Here is a 16,391-nt window from a genome sequence, read left to right on the forward strand (position 1 = left end):
GAAGATTGCTAAATGCTGCAACAGTAATTCAGATAGTCTAATATACTTAAAACTCTCCCCTTTTTCCTGTTGCAGAATACAACATTGATTAACAGAACTGATGCACTGTTACAATTATCTTCAGAACCACTACTCAATTCATCAGACACCTCTTTTGTGACTGGCCAGGATTTCCAATTGCTTAATGGTATGCCTCATATGACAGTTTCAACTTCATTAACATCTTGTGGAGCATTATATGAGGAGCAGCCAATGCCAAAAATGCATGTAAGCAACAATCACAGTGACCACTCCTTTTCAGCAGAAAATGATAACAAAACATCAATATCGAGTGTAAAGTTAGATATCGAAGTTTCAGATTTCAGTTCAACTGAAAATTTTGGTGCAAAGGATGTTGGAAACCCAAAGCTTACTGTAAGTGATCATTATCTGTTATTATTTAGTTTGAAATTTCTCTGTCCTGCAAGTTACTGAATGGGACTTCATAACCATGGATTACAACAAACTAAAATTTTCACCTGCTTAACATTGCAGAAAGTTCTGTCTCGAAAAATTTCTAGAGGTGACAAGAGAACTAATGACTGTCCTGTTGAAGAAGAAACTGGCAGAGGATCAAAATATACACCAAAAGGTGAGTATTAAATGTTCAACCTCTTTGAGGAGTCCATACCAAGCCGCTTCAAGTATTTATTTTAGTTGTGACAAAAAACCCTTTGATATCCTAAATAAATCTCCCCTGTGCTTCTGTGAGTGATGATTGCCGAAGTTTCTGGGCTGTAAAGGGCAGTCAAAAATATGACAATTGCAAAACAAAATTTGAGAAATCATTATTAATGATTCAGGAAATCATTATTATAGTCAATGTATTTATGTTTTAAATTTTTTAGTCATGTTCTTTACTAGTGCTTAAGGCTTTTACATAACTTCAGCCTAATTAACAACCTAAAAGGTTGTATCATTCTTCATATGCTTAGATATGGCTGAGCAGATAATGATTTTGAATGCATAAATGCTTCATGTTGTTGATGTTGTAAGGGATTATAATCATGGCAAGGCAGATGAGTCTATTCTATGGACCTTCCATGTTGATACCGAAGGCTGAGGTCTATGACCAACATCCATTTGAATATGGATGTGGAAGCTGCAGATGGCTATGTTGGAGGATTCCATGATGGCAGTGTGCTTATTCTCTTTGAGTGAAAGAGACAGGGAAACTAGAAATAGAAGCTCTTGCCCGTCCATTGTAACTAGATATAAAATGAATTCAAGCAATCATTGAAAGCGGTATCATATCTCAAACAAAAATCTCTTAGGGGTATTTTGACAGGGCAACTACAAAATCTCCCAATCGATGTGGAGAAAGAGGTATACAACTTTCAGGAATCTAAGTGATCTCCATTTTGATGGCAATAGTTCTAGGAGGAGTTGGAGACATCAGGCGATCTAGAAGACAGAGAAGTATTGATGTGAGACATTATTTTTTTGGGATTATCAAGGTAAAAATAGTTCATTAAGCATATCCATGTCCTTTTATGGACAAGCCATTTAAAATCAGATTTTCCGAAATATACTTTCATAACATCTGAGCACAACCAGAAAGCGGATTGTTTATCCAAACAAGCTTGCAGAAGACTTTGATCGGCATAACGCTCACTGGAAGGCCTAAATGGCAGCAGCTTTTGCTGTGCAGTTTTGGATTCTTCTTTGGATATTTGATCAATGGTGTCTGTGAGGTAAGCCAAAGGTTGCTGTAATTTTGAAAGATTGTACCATGGTGTGCTTGGACTCTTTAGTCTGGTTAAAGATTAAAGACAATGCATGCTGGAAGGGGATTAAAGAGAAAGGGCATGAAAGAGAATGCATGCTTGAAGGGAATTCTGTTAGGAGATTTTACCTTTTGTTTCAATGTGTTGATGCCTGTGAGACCTGGAAGGATATGGCTATATATATCCCAGCATAAACTGGTTTTTATGTCAATGAGTAGTTTAAAGGGAGTGATTTCTCCTACGGGAAATGAATTCCTTGCCCATCCTTTAAATCCTTCCTCTCTGGTTACCTGTATATTGTCTTGAAATTCGTTTCTTTGCGGGTACCTGCGTATTATCTTGAAATTGCATTCTGTTACTGTTCAATCTCGTTTCTTGCTCTCCAAAATAGAGAAGGCATAATTTCTTTTTCATTATTTCTCTATTGGAGAGATGCTTCGGAGAAATTTGATGATCGTGGAAGATTTCACTGCAAATCTAAATGGCATAGTATCAAATTTGATGTTCTTAGTGAAATCTTTGGAAATTTAAGTAGAAATTTATATGGTTTCTTGCATCTCGGGTTTGAAAGAAGTTTCAACACTGCAGTGAAGAAATCTGTGATATCGGTATTTTTTTGTTGAAAACGAGTTGATGTTTGAACTTTGAATCTCAAAATGAGAAATATAATTTAGTAAAGCTGCTTAACCCTGTTTATGTTTGCAGGAATACGTATATAACAGGCTGCAATTCAGGTACGCTTTAAAGTTTCATGCGACGTCTGTTTAGCTTTATAATTTTCTTTGGTTATGGCTTCTATTTGTTTTTATTCTGTTGATTGATTCCTGGGATAGAATTTCAGCAATGGTTTACCCTTACTGAGGTTCGGTGTTTTCATTTTTTTTGCAGCTATGGATGGTATTTCACTTTTGTACAAGGTTTCGTGTACTTGGTTCTTATTTATTTGCAGGGCTTCAGAGTAAAGCACATCGTAAATCCATGGAAAACATATGTGAAACTCTCTGCTGTTCTTATGGGATCCCATGGACTGACCAAAGGATCCCTTGCTTTTCTTAATTATCCTGCTCAGCTGATGTTCAAATCTACAAAGGTAGGTATCTGCAAAACACAATTTTGCTTTAAAAGGCAATGATGATAGAGGAGTATAACTCAGATCATGGTCTTCACATTCAAAACAGGCAGCCATTTACAGTTATTTTGATTATTTAATGTGTTTTGCGAATTTGGGTACTCTTTTTTTAATCTGTACTCGATTCAAAATATAATGGTATGCTCCAAATTTGAATATTATTGCTGGATTTTGTTTTGAGGACCTCTGTATCGGTTCTGTGACGGATAAAATCTCAGACATCAATTAGAGCTGAAATTATTTACCTTTGATCGAATTGATCAGGTTCTACCGGTGATGGTGATGGGAGCTTTTATACCTGGGCTGAAGCGGAAGTATCCTGTGCATGAATATGTTTCTGCTGTACTTCTCGTAGTCGGTTTAATCGTTTTCACGCTCACAGAAACCAGCGGATGGTTGCAGCGGATGCGCAGAGCAGGCGTAGAGCAGGTTGCAGAGGATATGCAGAGCAGGATGCAGAGGTTGTTAGCAGCGGATGCGCAGAGCAGGTTGCAGAGCAATCCACGTTCGAAAATGAATTTTAATGAAATGGGCGCGAGGGAAGGGTTTCAAATGAAAATGGGTCCCGGTGCGCTGACGTGGATGGCAGGAACGGAGGGACGGGGCGGGCGGGCCTCGTTGGTGGGTCCCGGGTATGTCACCGGAAACGCGAAGTCGCCCGCCGGAGTTATGTATGCCATCCCAAGTTTGTGCACCACATACATAGATGGCAAGGGCATTTATGACTCAATATATGGCTGGTTAGCCCTTGCCGTTAATCATGTCTAATAAAAAAAACTTGCATATTTGAATTTATACAGGTGACACTTTTCCTTTGGGATGCCCTTTCAGTGAAACCATTGTTCACCACGAGGTAATGTATATCTAGCTTCTCTGTTCATTTTGCAACTTGGTATTTTTCTGAAAAACTTTGTTCTTGGTCCATTGCAAATTTCTTGTAATTACCAATGATTAAAAGGTCTTTCATAGTGTTGTGTGTAGTTTTTCAAGGACAATCCAGATTTTGACAACCCAAAATACAACACCAAAAACGGGGTGTACTCTGAAAAATGTGGGCTGGACAACGTTCTTATGTCATGGGGTCACGATGAGTACATGTACCTGGTAATATACTTTCAGAAAATAAGCCAACATATCACTTCATTTCATGCCTACATAGAATGTTTGATTGTTTTATTCATTGATGGATTGAACAGGTTGCTAAAATGAATAACACAACATTACCTCCTGCAGCTCTCTTCGTCATAAGATTTCACTCTTTCTACCGTAAGCAAAACAATATCTCATTTTCTTTGTAAACCTGAAAGTTCTGATTTGACTGGACTAATAACACATCTAATGGATGGTGTATTTTGTTACAGCTTTGCATCGTATTGACAATGGAGTGAATAATTTCAGTAAGGAACTGCAAATTTTCAATTATTTTAATAACATGTGAATTTGAATCTTACACAAAACTCTCTTGTTTTTCTTTGCAGTGAAACTGTCCCCTCACTATCCCACTGGCTCTTGCAAATCCTCATTTGACTGGCCTCATCCATGGTATGAGTTGCACCCCTTCTAACTCTTTGAATACTAACTTGTGCAGCAAACCAACTGAGATTAGTTCAACAATAATCTATTTCAGTATATGTCATAGGATTATACTTCTAGTTGAGTTGTGATTGAGTTATAGATGAAATTGTGATTGAGAAAATGCATGCAGATCTGGGCAAGGTACTACTGCATCCTAACTTTGGAGGGGAGCCTCAATGGGCAGTTGTTGGTGAGAGCTCAGTGAACATTAACCACTGTAAAATGAAATGGAATGTATCCATCATTTACATCTCTCATGCATTTAGCTTCCTAAAGAGTCCTGAATGATATTTTAGTTATAATTCGCAGATGCTGGATTGTTCTGGGCAATGGACTGAATTGGTTGTTAATCATGTCTAATAAAAAAAACTTGCATATTTAAATTTATACAGGTGACACTTTTCCTTTGGGATGCCCTTTCAGTGAAACCATTGTTCACCACGAGGTAATGTATATCTAGCTTCTCTGTTCATTTTGCAACTTGGTATTTTTCTGAAAAACTTTGTTCTTGGTCCATTGCAAATTTCTTGTAATTACCAATGATTAAAAGGTCTTTCATAGTGTTGTGTGTAGTTTTTCAAGGACAATCCAGATTTTGACAACCCAAAATACAACACCAAAAACGGGGTGTACTCTGAAAAATGTGGGCTGGACAACGTTCTTATGTCATGGGGTCACGATGAGTACATGTACCTGGTAATATACTTTCAGAAAATAAGCCAACATATCACTTCATTTCATGCCTACATAGAATGTTTGATTGTTTTATTCATTGATGGATTGAACAGGTTGCTAAAATGAATAACACAACATTACCTCCTGCAGCTCTCTTCGTCATAAGATTTCACTCTTTCTACCGTAAGCAAAACAATATCTCATTTTCTTTGTAAACCTGAAAGTTCTGATTTGACTGGACTAATAACACATCTAATGGATGGTGTATTTTGTTACAGCTTTGCATCGTATTGACAATGGAGTGAATAATTTCAGTAAGGAACTGCAAATTTTCAATTATTTTAATAACATGTGAATTTGAATCTTACACAAAACTCTCTTGTTTTTCTTTGCAGTGAAACTGTCCCCTCACTATCCCACTGGCTCTTGCAAATCCTCATTTGACTGGCCTCATCCATGGTATGAGTTGCACCCCTTCTAACTCTTTGAATACTAACTTGTGCAGCAAACCAACTGAGATTAGTTCAACAATAATCTATTTCAGTATATGTCATAGGATTATACTTCTAGTTGAGTTGTGATTGAGTTATAGATGAAATTGTGATTGAGAAAATGCATGCAGATCTGGGCAAGGTACTACTGCATCCTAACTTTGGAGGGGAGCCTCAATGGGCAGTTGTTGGTGAGAGCTCAGTGAACATTAACCACTGTAAAATGAAATGGAATGTATCCATCATTTACATCTCTCATGCATTTAGCTTCCTAAAGAGTCCTGAATGATATTTTAGTTATAATTCGCAGATGCTGGATTGTTCTGGGCAATGGACTGAATTGGTTGTTAATCATGTCTAATAAAAAAAACTTGCATATTTAAATTTATACAGGTGACACTTTTCCTTTGGGATGCCCTTTCAGTGAAACCATTGTTCACCACGAGGTAATGTATATCTAGCTTCTCTGTTCATTTTGCAACTTGGTATTTTTCTGAAAAACTTTGTTCTTGGTCCATTGCAAATTTCTTGTAATTACCAATGATTAAAAGGTCTTTCATATTGTTGTGTGTAGTTTTTCAAGGACAATCCAGATTTTGACAACCCAAAATACAACACCAAAAACGGGGTGTACTCTGAAAAATGTGGGCTGGACAACGTTCTTATGTCATGGGGTCACGATGAGTACATGTACCTGGTAATATACTTTCAGAAAATAAGCCAACATATCACTTCATTTCATGCCTACATAGAATGTTTGATTGTTTTATTCATTGATGGATTGAACAGGTTGCTAAAATGAATAACACAACATTACCTCCTGCAGCTCTCTTCGTCATAAGATTTCACTCTTTCTACCGTAAGCAAAACAATATCTCATTTTCTTTGTAAACCTGAAAGTTCTGATTTGACTGGACTAATAACACATCTAATGGATGGTGTATTTTTTACAGCTTTGCATCGTATTGACAATTGAGTGAATAATTTCAGTAAGGAACTGCAAATTTTCAATTATTTTAATAACATGTGAATTTGAATCTTACACAAAACTCTCTTGTTTTTCTTTGCAGTGAAACTGTCCCCTCACTATCCCACTGGCTCTTGCAAATCCAAGCTATAAAGAATGATTCAATTTGATTTCTTTCTGCAACATCTTCAAGGAACAGAACTCTCAAGTGGACCTCCTATCTAGGAGGGGGATCTCCTTGCTCTTTGGACTGATCAGATGTCAATGCATTGATCAGGGATCAGTCATCTCTCTATTGTTCATTTTGTTCTAGGTAAAAATAGAGATTGATCTGATCCTGCAACTGGAAAATGTTGTTGTAACTATTGGCAACTCAATGAAAATGAAGCAGGCTACTAATATTTTGGACTCTTGTATCAGTTGAATTGACTTAATATCCACTTGAAACATTTTTTTTACTACTGTTTGATCTGAATGACTATGCTGACTGCTTTTTATCAAATACCACCATATTGGCTTAAACATACATTCCTATTAATTTAGATACTAGCGAATCACCTGGCACTTTTTGATACTAAACCAGATTGTTGGTTCACTGGACATTGTGGGATCAGTGAAAACTCCGCCAACAAAGATTTCTGATGAATTCAGGCGACCTGTTAAAGTATGGTCCTCTATCTTACCATAACTAATTAACAACCTTAATTACTCATATCTATGTTAAAGTATGGTCCTCTATCTTACCATAACTAATTAACAACCTTAATTACTCATATCTATGTATCTATGCTTACAGCTATCCAACATTCAATATTGCTGCAGGTGATACACCCATTGCAAGATTTGAATTTAAATTGCTTTCCAATATACCACCTCCCTTCAATGCCGTTTAGCTGAGTGAATAAACATGACCAGGCTTATTTACCAGGTTATTGAGCTATTAATACACGGGATAATATATGTTATATGTTTATGGTTGGATACTGTTTCGATTCAACAGTGCCCATATATTGCTTTAATTTCTTTAATATAGGTTCAATAGACTTGGAAGTATTGCTCCAATTTATTTATGGCTCAATAGACTTGGAACTATTGAAATATTGCTTGCCAATAAACATGAGCTGAAGTTGCAACTGTCTCTCCACATGGATTCAACCCTATCCTCTGCTTAACGTACGATGCACACGAGCTTCTGTACAGTTTGTCAGGTATGCATTAAAGGCCTAATTGACTGAGTCACTTCTCATTCCATTGAAAGAAGCTATTCCCATTTCATTTATAGAAGCTAAGGCAACGTTTAAAAAGTTGTGAAACAGACCTCTGGCCATTAAAACATACATGTTTCAGGTTGCAACAACGTCTTATTTTGCCTACTGTCTGTGTAACCCTAGGCCTTTGTACAACATAGGATGCACACATGCATGTTGTGCACTTTTTCAGGTACGCATTAAAGGTCTATATCCTATATGCTGCTGTATAGATACATTCTATGTTTCCATATTAGCTTAGAGCTTTATAAGGTTGGTATTCAGCTCCATTATGGAGATAAGCATAGTGAGTGTTAGACATACCTGTACACCCATTGAGCTATGAAACACATTGACTTGTTACTCATCAATATGAGCTTAGAGGTTGTGATATCATGCAAATAAGGCACATACACGAGCTTGGTTGATTCAAACACAACTTCTATACCCATACGTCTTACCTATGATCTCTATTGATTCGGGATAAAGAGTGGTGAGTAATGTGATATCCATACTTGATTAGTCAGATAAGCATTAGATTAGTGCTATTCCCATTGCTTAGACCATTGTTGTTGTTGCATATTACTGGGTTTCCTGTATTCGATCACAACTCTCATACGTAAATCACTACTAGCAACAGGTCAATGGTAATAGGGTAACATAAACCTAGCCTCACCTGTTAATCATTGTCTATTATGGTTCCACATTCAGTGTTGACCGGTATTGTCTAGTCCTATTTGCTTAGTCAATCCAGAAGTTTGATATAAAATTATACAAAAGGATGTTTTGTATAATGTTCAAGAAAGCATATAAGACACATAACATTCAAGTACAACTCAATTGTATGATAACAATGTCTCAGACAGTTATGGCATATGTTTTGCCTTACTGTCTTCTATAACAACAACATATTTAATCTACCGCAACAGGCTCAAAGGGGCTATCTTCAAGAAATTTGGCTGGTTAAGATGCTCTTCTTGTGGGCACACTGGCCACAGCCACCTAATTTCGCATTTACTACTGCCGCCACATCACCTAATTGCACCGATCGCTCACTTAACGTAAGGTTTTCGTTTTATGCCCATCATTAAATACTGGCCTGCTCCAATCTGATCTTCAAGTATTTCAGCTCCATTCCAAATCAATCCGTATATGTACTTATTTCTGCACCTAGATATTGACATAGATCTCCTGTCTAGCCAATTGTTTATTAGAATAGCTTCGACCCAATCTACCACCAAGATTGCCCGATGTCAGATACATCACCTAATTTCGCATTTACTTCTGCCGCCACATACATCATTCCATATGCCATTTGCTCCCCATGTCATATCGATCACTTAATTGCACCGATTGCTCACTTAACGTAAGCTTTTCGTTTTATGCCAACCATTAAATACTGGCCTGCTCCATCCGAGCTTCAAGTATTTTAGCTCCATTCACACTTAAAACCAGCTTACAAACACGTTGAACTTTTTTATAAATTGGCCTCTTCTGCACCTGGATATTCACATACATCTCCCCGCTTCACATAACATGGAATCCATTAGCATAAGCCAACTTACTCAACTCGCGACATTGTTTCTCTTAGCACTTGTTCTCATGGCTCTTCTGATTATTGACATCGTAAAAGTCGAAAGACAAAGAAAAAAGAAACCAAGAAAACAATAACATCTCTAACGAAGAGCATATGAAACTACAACAAGTAATTCTGAATCTCAAGCCTATTTTTGCATTATTTTACGCATTGTCTTATTTCCCCGCTTCCTTCTCTGTTACAGGTGTACGACGGATGCTTCAAATATGCATTTGGGTCTGCCATGGTGGTGCAACTCGCATTTTTTATGCTTCTATCGTCTCTGCTCGGATGCCGGTCTAATGTCCTAATTGTTAGCATTCGTGCTTGTCTTGTATTCTTCACATGTTACAATCTGTCATAAGAAATGCTTATTTTCAAGGTCAAATGTAAGCTTCACGGTGGTTTTCATGTTACTTGTGTCCTGAATTGATGATGATTCTCTGCAAGTTAGTTATTCAATAATGTTCAGATCTTTGGTATATAGTGCTCATGTGACTATTTCTATTGCAATTGTGTGATTTTGGGCTAGCAACATAAACTGGTGCATTGTTTTGAAATCCCTCGATTTATGTATTACTGAAACTGGTGCAAGCCCAAAACTTCAATAGATGTTGCAACATCTCCTGAGTTGGCACAATAGGCTTGTGGATGACCCTTTCCAGTAATATATCATGTAATATTGCAGGCCATAGTTAATAAAACAGCTTGAGTTTATTTGGAGGAGCTCGTGTTTGATCCCTATTTCATTGATCTATTCTACAGTCTTACACTCTTTCTTGTTTACTATTTTGACATTTATGATTGCCTGTTGTCTGAGTTTCAGAAGAAGTTGACGCAGTCTCTACTTACAGGTCTTATCAAAACACCGATATAGCAACCCCCCTATATACGTTACCGAAACTGGTACTTCAGCCTTGACATTTATTGAAGAAGAAGAAATATTTCTATATGTTTTCTGAAAAGTACCCTTGTTACACTTGCATCTGTTCCTTGAGACTTAGTACTTGATTAATTGATTCGACAAAAAAGCAGGAGAAGCAAGAGCATATGAACCAATGGCCCTTTTCATAGCTTACATAGCCACATTACCTTTTCGAAAGTGTTTTAATGAAGCTAACTAAGCTTAACCTATGTAAGGTTGAGAATAACAGCATGCTTCTTCCTAACTGTCAGTTTACTGATCAATTGCAGATGCATACGCCAACTTTTGAATTTTGTTCCACTACACTATATGCAGGTACAGAGCCCAGTAGTGTAGATGCATCAAGCTAAGAATGGGTATCTTGCAAAAAAGCTTATTGGAGCCCAGCTCAACACAATTTGCATCAGGAGACAGCAGTACTGAACATAAAGGTATGCCCTTGATACAAACGGCTCAACACAGGTTGCATCAAGACACAACAGTACTGAACATAAAGGGGAGTGCAAACGCTGTGATCAATTGCAGATGCATACGCCAACTTTTGAATTTTGTAATCTGTATTTAACTTGGTCCAGGCTTTACTTGTTTTGTCTTCCTGGCTGGCTGAGAGCCCTGTACCTTTACTTAGGCTTCGGAGGGACTCACTATACAGGATTGGAAGAACTAGTAGATCTTTAGCCCTAAACCTTAAATGTTAACTTCATGCAGGGACTCGCTGCCTTGCAGCTTCCCTTGTTTTAAACTAGCCATCGTTTAGTGTTCTCTATTGTCGTAGTCTATATAACCACCTAGCCATAGTGGAGAGTACTCATTCATCATGTTTTGGTTAAGAAAAGCGGCTACCCTTACTCATTGAAGAGAACTATGTTCAATGAACCAAAGTGCCACAATTGTAGTGTCCTAATTGATTGGAATAAGGGTTTAAGTTATTTCAAAGTATTGGTAGAAATTATGAAATTTTGGATATTAAAATCAGAAATAAAAAACAAATAGATTATTCATATGATATTGTTTCACATGAGTTTGAATAACCCCTCAGTCAAGTGACATATGAGGCAGTGATACAAGATCAAAGAGATCAACTTATAGCTAACAAGGAGGATGATTCAATACCATTGTTTCGCATTCAAGAAGGGTTCGATGACAACATTCTTTACAGGATTGTAGCAACAAATATGTCCAAGGAAGCTCGTGATATTCTTAAGATGACATATAATGAAAAGGGGAGCAACATCGATCAACAGCAATTTTAGTCACAAATCATTGCAATTGATGAAGTGAACATTGTAGAAAAATAAGTGGAAGAGATTGATATGATTAAAGAAGTTATAAAAGAGTTTGCAAAAGAAATAAACAAGACAAAGGAGACTATAGGCGTCTTAAACACTACAAAAGAAAAAAGTTTGAAGAAATTATAGAATAAAATTTTTATTATATATGAGATGTAAAGTATCATTATGATGTAGAAAGAAAATGGCACTATGCATATACATGTATGGAAGATGAAATTGAAACCACCATTACAATAGAAAAAAGTGATAACAACCTAGCAGTGAATGTCGAATTTGATTATGAAGTTGAATAACAAATTTTCGATGAGTGGCTTAGAAAGCCCAAGTATGTTGAAGATGGAATTGAGTATGTATAAACTACCATAACTACAACGGTAGAAGGAAAGTTGACAGGAAAGTTCAATTAGTGACAACTGATGTACAAGAAAATGTAGAAAGGAGACTAGATAGAAAAGACAAGGACATATGGAGAAATAAGATACCGGTAAAGCAAAAGCTAAAGAAAAAGAAAAGATACGCAAGGTAAATAGTTTGGAGAAAAAGGAAGAAAAGGCTTATACAACAAAGTTATAAGAACAACTTGTACTTGCATGTAGAAGGAAAAGAAGCTTTAGAATTGATGTGAAGTATTGTCAGCGTACATGAGACTTAGACTAGTAGTTGTAATTAAAGGAGAATGTTGGAGTGTGCTAATTACTCATGATTACTCCAACATTTGATAATTTATGTTGAGTCGAAATTTAGGCATAGTTAGTGATGTATGCATTAGGTAAGATTAGCATATCTATTATTAACATTTTTTCTCTATTTAATCATGTATCCTTCAACATTTTAATTCAATCAATTTAATTTATTACACCCATTGGCACATTCAATAGCTTAGTATGAGGGTAGTGTATGACTATGTGTTCAACATGAAGTTGGCATGTATCCCTCTTAAAATAAAAATAAAATATTCTCTAAATAAAAAAGCAATGTTGACTATATGCACATTTAGTTAGTTCTAATTAAAAGCATCCTAAAACATCAATAAACACTAGATTTTTTTTCTAAAATATTACAACCCAATATGGTAAAAATATTTCACTCATTCTACGTCATATATAAAATACTTTGATGTCCACATCACCTAATATAATTGCATATTAGCATTAAAGTTAGCTATAATTGAAAGCATTCTAAAACATCAATAATCACTTCATATTACAACCCAATATGGTAAAATATTTCACTCATTCTTACTCATAAATAAAATATTTTGATGTCCACATGACCTAACATAATTTCATATCAACTTTAAGGAGAGATAAAGTAATTAGAAGTAAAAAAAAAAAGTGAGTAAAATGTTTAAACCTTATACTTTTCAAAAATATTTCAACATGGGATTCAAATACATTATTTAAAGACCCATCAATTTCAAATATATCTATATATAAAAGGAAAATGTTAAAAGAAAATATTTTATTTTCTTATATAATAAAAAGATACCATGGGAAAAACTATGAGTTCTCAAAACCCAAAGTCTCAAAACCATTGGTAATTTGACCAATTCAAAATGTGAAAATGTTTACATAACATTAGAATATATATTCCATATTGGATTAGAGAGTACTTAGCACAATTAAAATATCTAAGTACTTCTTAATAAGCATAATAAGAAGGAGATGTATAATTCATTTAGTTCTTCAATTAAAATTGAAAAAAAATATATAGTTAAAAACTTCAACTAATCTTATTATAAAAATTATGGTTAAAAACTTCAACCAGTCTTATTATTTTACATTTTGACAAATATATATATCTATAAAACGAAAAATATATATATATTTTTAAATTTACATTTGAAAGTATTTATTTTTATGATTCCTATATTAAATCTAGGATTAAGATAGATAACAACTCTATTATACTCAATCACTTCAAAATACAAAAAATTAGCTTTATTGTACTATTCAACAAAGTCTTTTTTCTCCGAAATTTCTACCATCAACAACATTCCGGATCACACAAAACGGCAAGGGCTAACCAGCCATATATTGAGTCATAAATACCCTTGCCATCTATGTATGTGGTGCACAAACTTGGGATGGCATACATAACTCCGGCGGGCGACTTCGCGTTTCCGGTGACATACCCGGGACCCACCAACGAGGCCCGCCCGCCTCGTCCCTCCGTTCCTGCCATCCACGTCAGCGCACCGGGACCCATTTTCATTTGAAACCCTTCCCTCGCGCCCATTTCATTAAAATTCATTTTCGAACGTGGATTCCTCTGCAACCTGCTCTGCGCATCCGCTGCTAACAACCTCTGCATCCTGCTCTGCATATCCTCTGCAACCTGCTCTACGCCTGCTCTGCGCATCCGCTGCAACCATCCGCTGGTTTCTGCGAGCGTGAAAACGATTAAACCGACTACGAGAAGTACAGCAGAAACATATTCATGCACAGGATACTTCCGCTTCAGCCCAGGTATAAAAGCTCCCATCACCATCACCGGTAGAACCTGATCAATTCGATCAAAGGTAAATAAATTCAGCTCTAATTGATGTCTGAGATTTTATCCGTCACAGAACAGATACAGAGGTCCTCAAAACAAAATCCAGCAATAATATTCAAATTTGGAGCATACCATTATATTTTGAATCGAGTACAGATTAAAAAAAGAGTACCCAAATTCGCAAAACACATTAAATAATCAAAATAACTGTAAATGGCTGCCTGTTTTGAATGTGAAGACCATGATCTGAGTTATACTCCTCTATCATCATTGCCTTTTAAAGCAAAATTGTGTTTTGCAGATACCTACCTTTGTAGATTTGAACATCAGCTGAGCAGGATAATTAAGAAAAGCAAGGGATCCTTTGGTCAGTCCATGGGATCCCATAAGAACAGCAGAGAGTTTCACATATGTTTTCCATGGATTTACGATGTGCTTTACTCTGAAGCCCTGCAAATAAATAAGAACCAAGTACACGAAACCTTGTACAAAAGTGAAATACCATCCATAGCTGCAAAAAAAATGAAAACACCGAACCCCAGTAAGGGTAAACCATTGCTGAAATTCTATCCCAGGAATCAATCAACAGAATAAAAACAAATAGAAGCCATAACCAAAGAAAATTATAAAGCTAAACAGACGTCGCATGAAACTTTAAAGCGTACCTGAATTGCAGCCTGTTATATACGTATTCCTGCAAACATAAACAGGGTTAAGCAGCTTTACTAAATTATTTTTCTCATTTTGAGATTCAAAGTTCAAACATCAACTCGTTTTCAACAAAAAAATACCGATATCACAGATTTCTTCACACTGCAGTGTTGAAACTTCTTTCAAACCCGAGATGCAAGAAACCATATAAATTTCTACTTAAATTTCCAAAGATTTCACTAAGAACATCAAATTTGATACTATGCCATTTAGATTTGCAGTGAAATCTTCCACGATCATCAAATTTCTCCGAAGCATCTCTCCAATAGAGAAATAATGAAAAAGAAATTATGCCTTCTCTATTTTGGAGAGCAAGAAACGAGATTGAACAGTAACAGAATGCAATTTCAAGATAATACGCAGGTACCCGCAAAGAAACGAATTTCAAGACAATATACAGGTAACCAGAGAGGAAGGATTTAAAGGATGGGCAAGGAATTCATTTCCCGTAGGAGAAATCACTCCCTTTAAACTACTCATTGACATAAAAACCAGTTTATGCTGGGATATATATAGCCATATCCTTCCAGGTCTCACAGGCATCAACACATTGAAACAAAAGGTAAAATCTCCTAACAGAATTCCCTTCAAGCATGCATTCTCTTTCATGCCCTTTCTCTTTAATCCCCTTCCAGCATGCATTGTCTTTAATCTTTAACCAGACTAAAGAGTCCAAGCACACCATGGTACAATCTTTCAAAATTACAGCAACCTTTGGCTTACCTCACAGACACCATTGATCAAATATCCAAAGAAGAATCCAAAACTGCACAGCAAAAGCTGCTGCCATTTAGGCCTTCCAGTGAGCGTTATGCCGATCAAAGTCTTCTGCAAGCTTGTTTGGATAAACAATCCGCTTTCTGGTTGTGCTCAGATGTTATGAAAGTATATTTCGGAAAATCTGATTTTAAATGGCTTGTCCATAAAAGGACATGGATATGCTTAATGAACTATTTTTACCTTGATAATCCCAAAAAAATAATGTCTCACATCAATACTTCTCTGTCTTCTAGATCGCCTGATGTCTCCAACTCCTCCTAGAACTATTGCCATCAAAATGGAGATCACTTAGATTCCTGAAAGTTGTATACCTCTTTCTCCACATCGATTGGGAGATTTTGTAGTTGCCCTGTCAAAATACCCCTAAGAGATTTTTGTTTGAGATATGATACCGCTTTCAATGATTGCTTGAATTCATTTTATATCTAGTTACAATGGACGGGCAAGAGCTTCTATTTCTAGTTTCCCTGTCTCTTTCACTCAAAGAGAATAAGCACACTGCCATCATGGAATCCTCCAACATAGCCATCTGCAGCTTCCACATCCATATTCAAATGGATGTTGGTCATAGACCTCAGCCTTCGGTATCAACATGGAAGGTCCATAGAATAGACTCATCTGCCTTGCCATGATTATAATCCCTTACAACATCAACAACATGAAGCATTTATGCATTCAAAATCATTATCTGCTCAGCCATATCTAAGCATATGAAGAATGATACAACCTTTTAGGTTGTTAATTAGGCTGAAGTTATGTAA

At 36.2% G+C, this 16,391-nt stretch overlaps 4 protein-coding genes across 4 annotated transcripts in view; 3 read left to right on the plus strand and 1 right to left on the minus strand.

The window, feature by feature from the left end:
• Nucleotides 1–657, plus strand: part of LOC149213709 (uncharacterized) — an 891-nt gene extending 234 nt beyond the window's left edge. Inside the window, exons 2-3 of the mRNA XM_089390796.1 lie at nt 76–414; nt 535–657. Of these exons, the coding sequence (XP_089246922.1) occupies nt 76–414; nt 535–642 (447 nt within the window). The 3' untranslated portion in view covers nt 643–657. The remainder of the gene's footprint in view (nt 1–75; nt 415–534) is intronic.
• The window catches only part of LOC149213706 (uncharacterized), a 13,465-nt gene extending 7,632 nt beyond the window's left edge, over nt 1–5,833 (plus strand). Inside the window, exons 7-17 of the mRNA XM_089389119.1 lie at nt 3,696–3,748; nt 3,877–3,999; nt 4,092–4,161; nt 4,257–4,292; nt 4,374–4,437; nt 4,601–4,660; nt 4,863–4,915; nt 5,032–5,166; nt 5,259–5,328; nt 5,541–5,604; nt 5,768–5,833. Of these exons, the coding sequence (XP_089245245.1) occupies nt 3,696–3,748; nt 3,877–3,999; nt 4,092–4,161; nt 4,257–4,292; nt 4,374–4,437; nt 4,601 (347 nt within the window). The 3' untranslated portion in view covers nt 4,602–4,660; nt 4,863–4,915; nt 5,032–5,166; ... (1 more) ...; nt 5,541–5,604; nt 5,768–5,833. The remainder of the gene's footprint in view (nt 1–3,695; nt 3,749–3,876; nt 4,000–4,091; nt 4,162–4,256; nt 4,293–4,373; nt 4,438–4,600; nt 4,661–4,862; nt 4,916–5,031; nt 5,167–5,258; nt 5,329–5,540; nt 5,605–5,767) is intronic.
• LOC149213710 (uncharacterized) lies at nt 1,129–3,663 on the plus strand. The gene is made up of 5 exons (XM_089393116.1): nt 1,129–1,177; nt 1,597–1,733; nt 2,472–2,500; nt 2,655–2,856; nt 3,160–3,663. Exons 1-5 carry the CDS (start codon nt 1,129–1,131, stop codon nt 3,661–3,663), a joined length of 921 nt encoding a protein of 306 aa, XP_089249242.1.
• Nucleotides 5,834–13,629: 7,796 nt separating the features above from the next.
• Nucleotides 13,630–14,914, minus strand: LOC149213711 (uncharacterized). The gene is made up of 3 exons (XM_089389120.1): nt 14,805–14,914; nt 14,449–14,650; nt 13,630–14,145 (listed from the first exon to the last, which is right to left on the minus strand). The coding sequence occupies exons 2-3, from the start codon at nt 14,524–14,526 to the stop codon at nt 13,630–13,632; spliced, it is 594 nt and encodes a 197-aa protein (XP_089245246.1). The 5' UTR covers nt 14,527–14,650; nt 14,805–14,914.
• Between the last annotated feature and the right edge of the window lie 1,477 nt (nt 14,915–16,391).

This window comes from Pinus tabuliformis, chromosome 1_1 (genome assembly GCF_031772625.1).
Source record: "Pinus tabuliformis cultivar Carrire ecotype Pingquan chromosome 1_1, CPIR1, whole genome shotgun sequence".
Classification (NCBI taxonomy): domain Eukaryota; kingdom Viridiplantae; phylum Streptophyta; class Pinopsida; order Pinales; family Pinaceae; genus Pinus; species Pinus tabuliformis.

What these genes read in the sequence shown, in the direction of transcription:
- LOC149213710 (XM_089393116.1), top strand. Translation starts at nt 1,129, where the DNA reads ATGGATGTGGAAGCTGCAGATGGCTATGTTGGAGGATTCCATGATGGC. An exon ending in TGGAGGATTCCATGATGGCA is followed by an intron (nt 1,178 to 1,596) that starts GTGTGCTTATTC and finishes GAGCACAACCAG; the next exon opens with AAAGCGGATTGTTTATCCAA. An exon ending in TGATCAATGGTGTCTGTGAG is followed by an intron (nt 1,734 to 2,471) that starts GTAAGCCAAAGG and finishes TTATGTTTGCAG; the next exon opens with GAATACGTATATAACAGGCT.
- LOC149213711 (XM_089389120.1), bottom strand. Translation starts at nt 14,526, where the DNA reads ATGGGATCCCATGGACTGACCAAAGGATCCCTTGCTTTTCTTAATTAT. An exon ending in TGATGTTCAAATCTACAAAG is followed by an intron (nt 14,146 to 14,448) that starts GTAGGTATCTGC and finishes CGAATTGATCAG; the next exon opens with GTTCTACCGGTGATGGTGAT.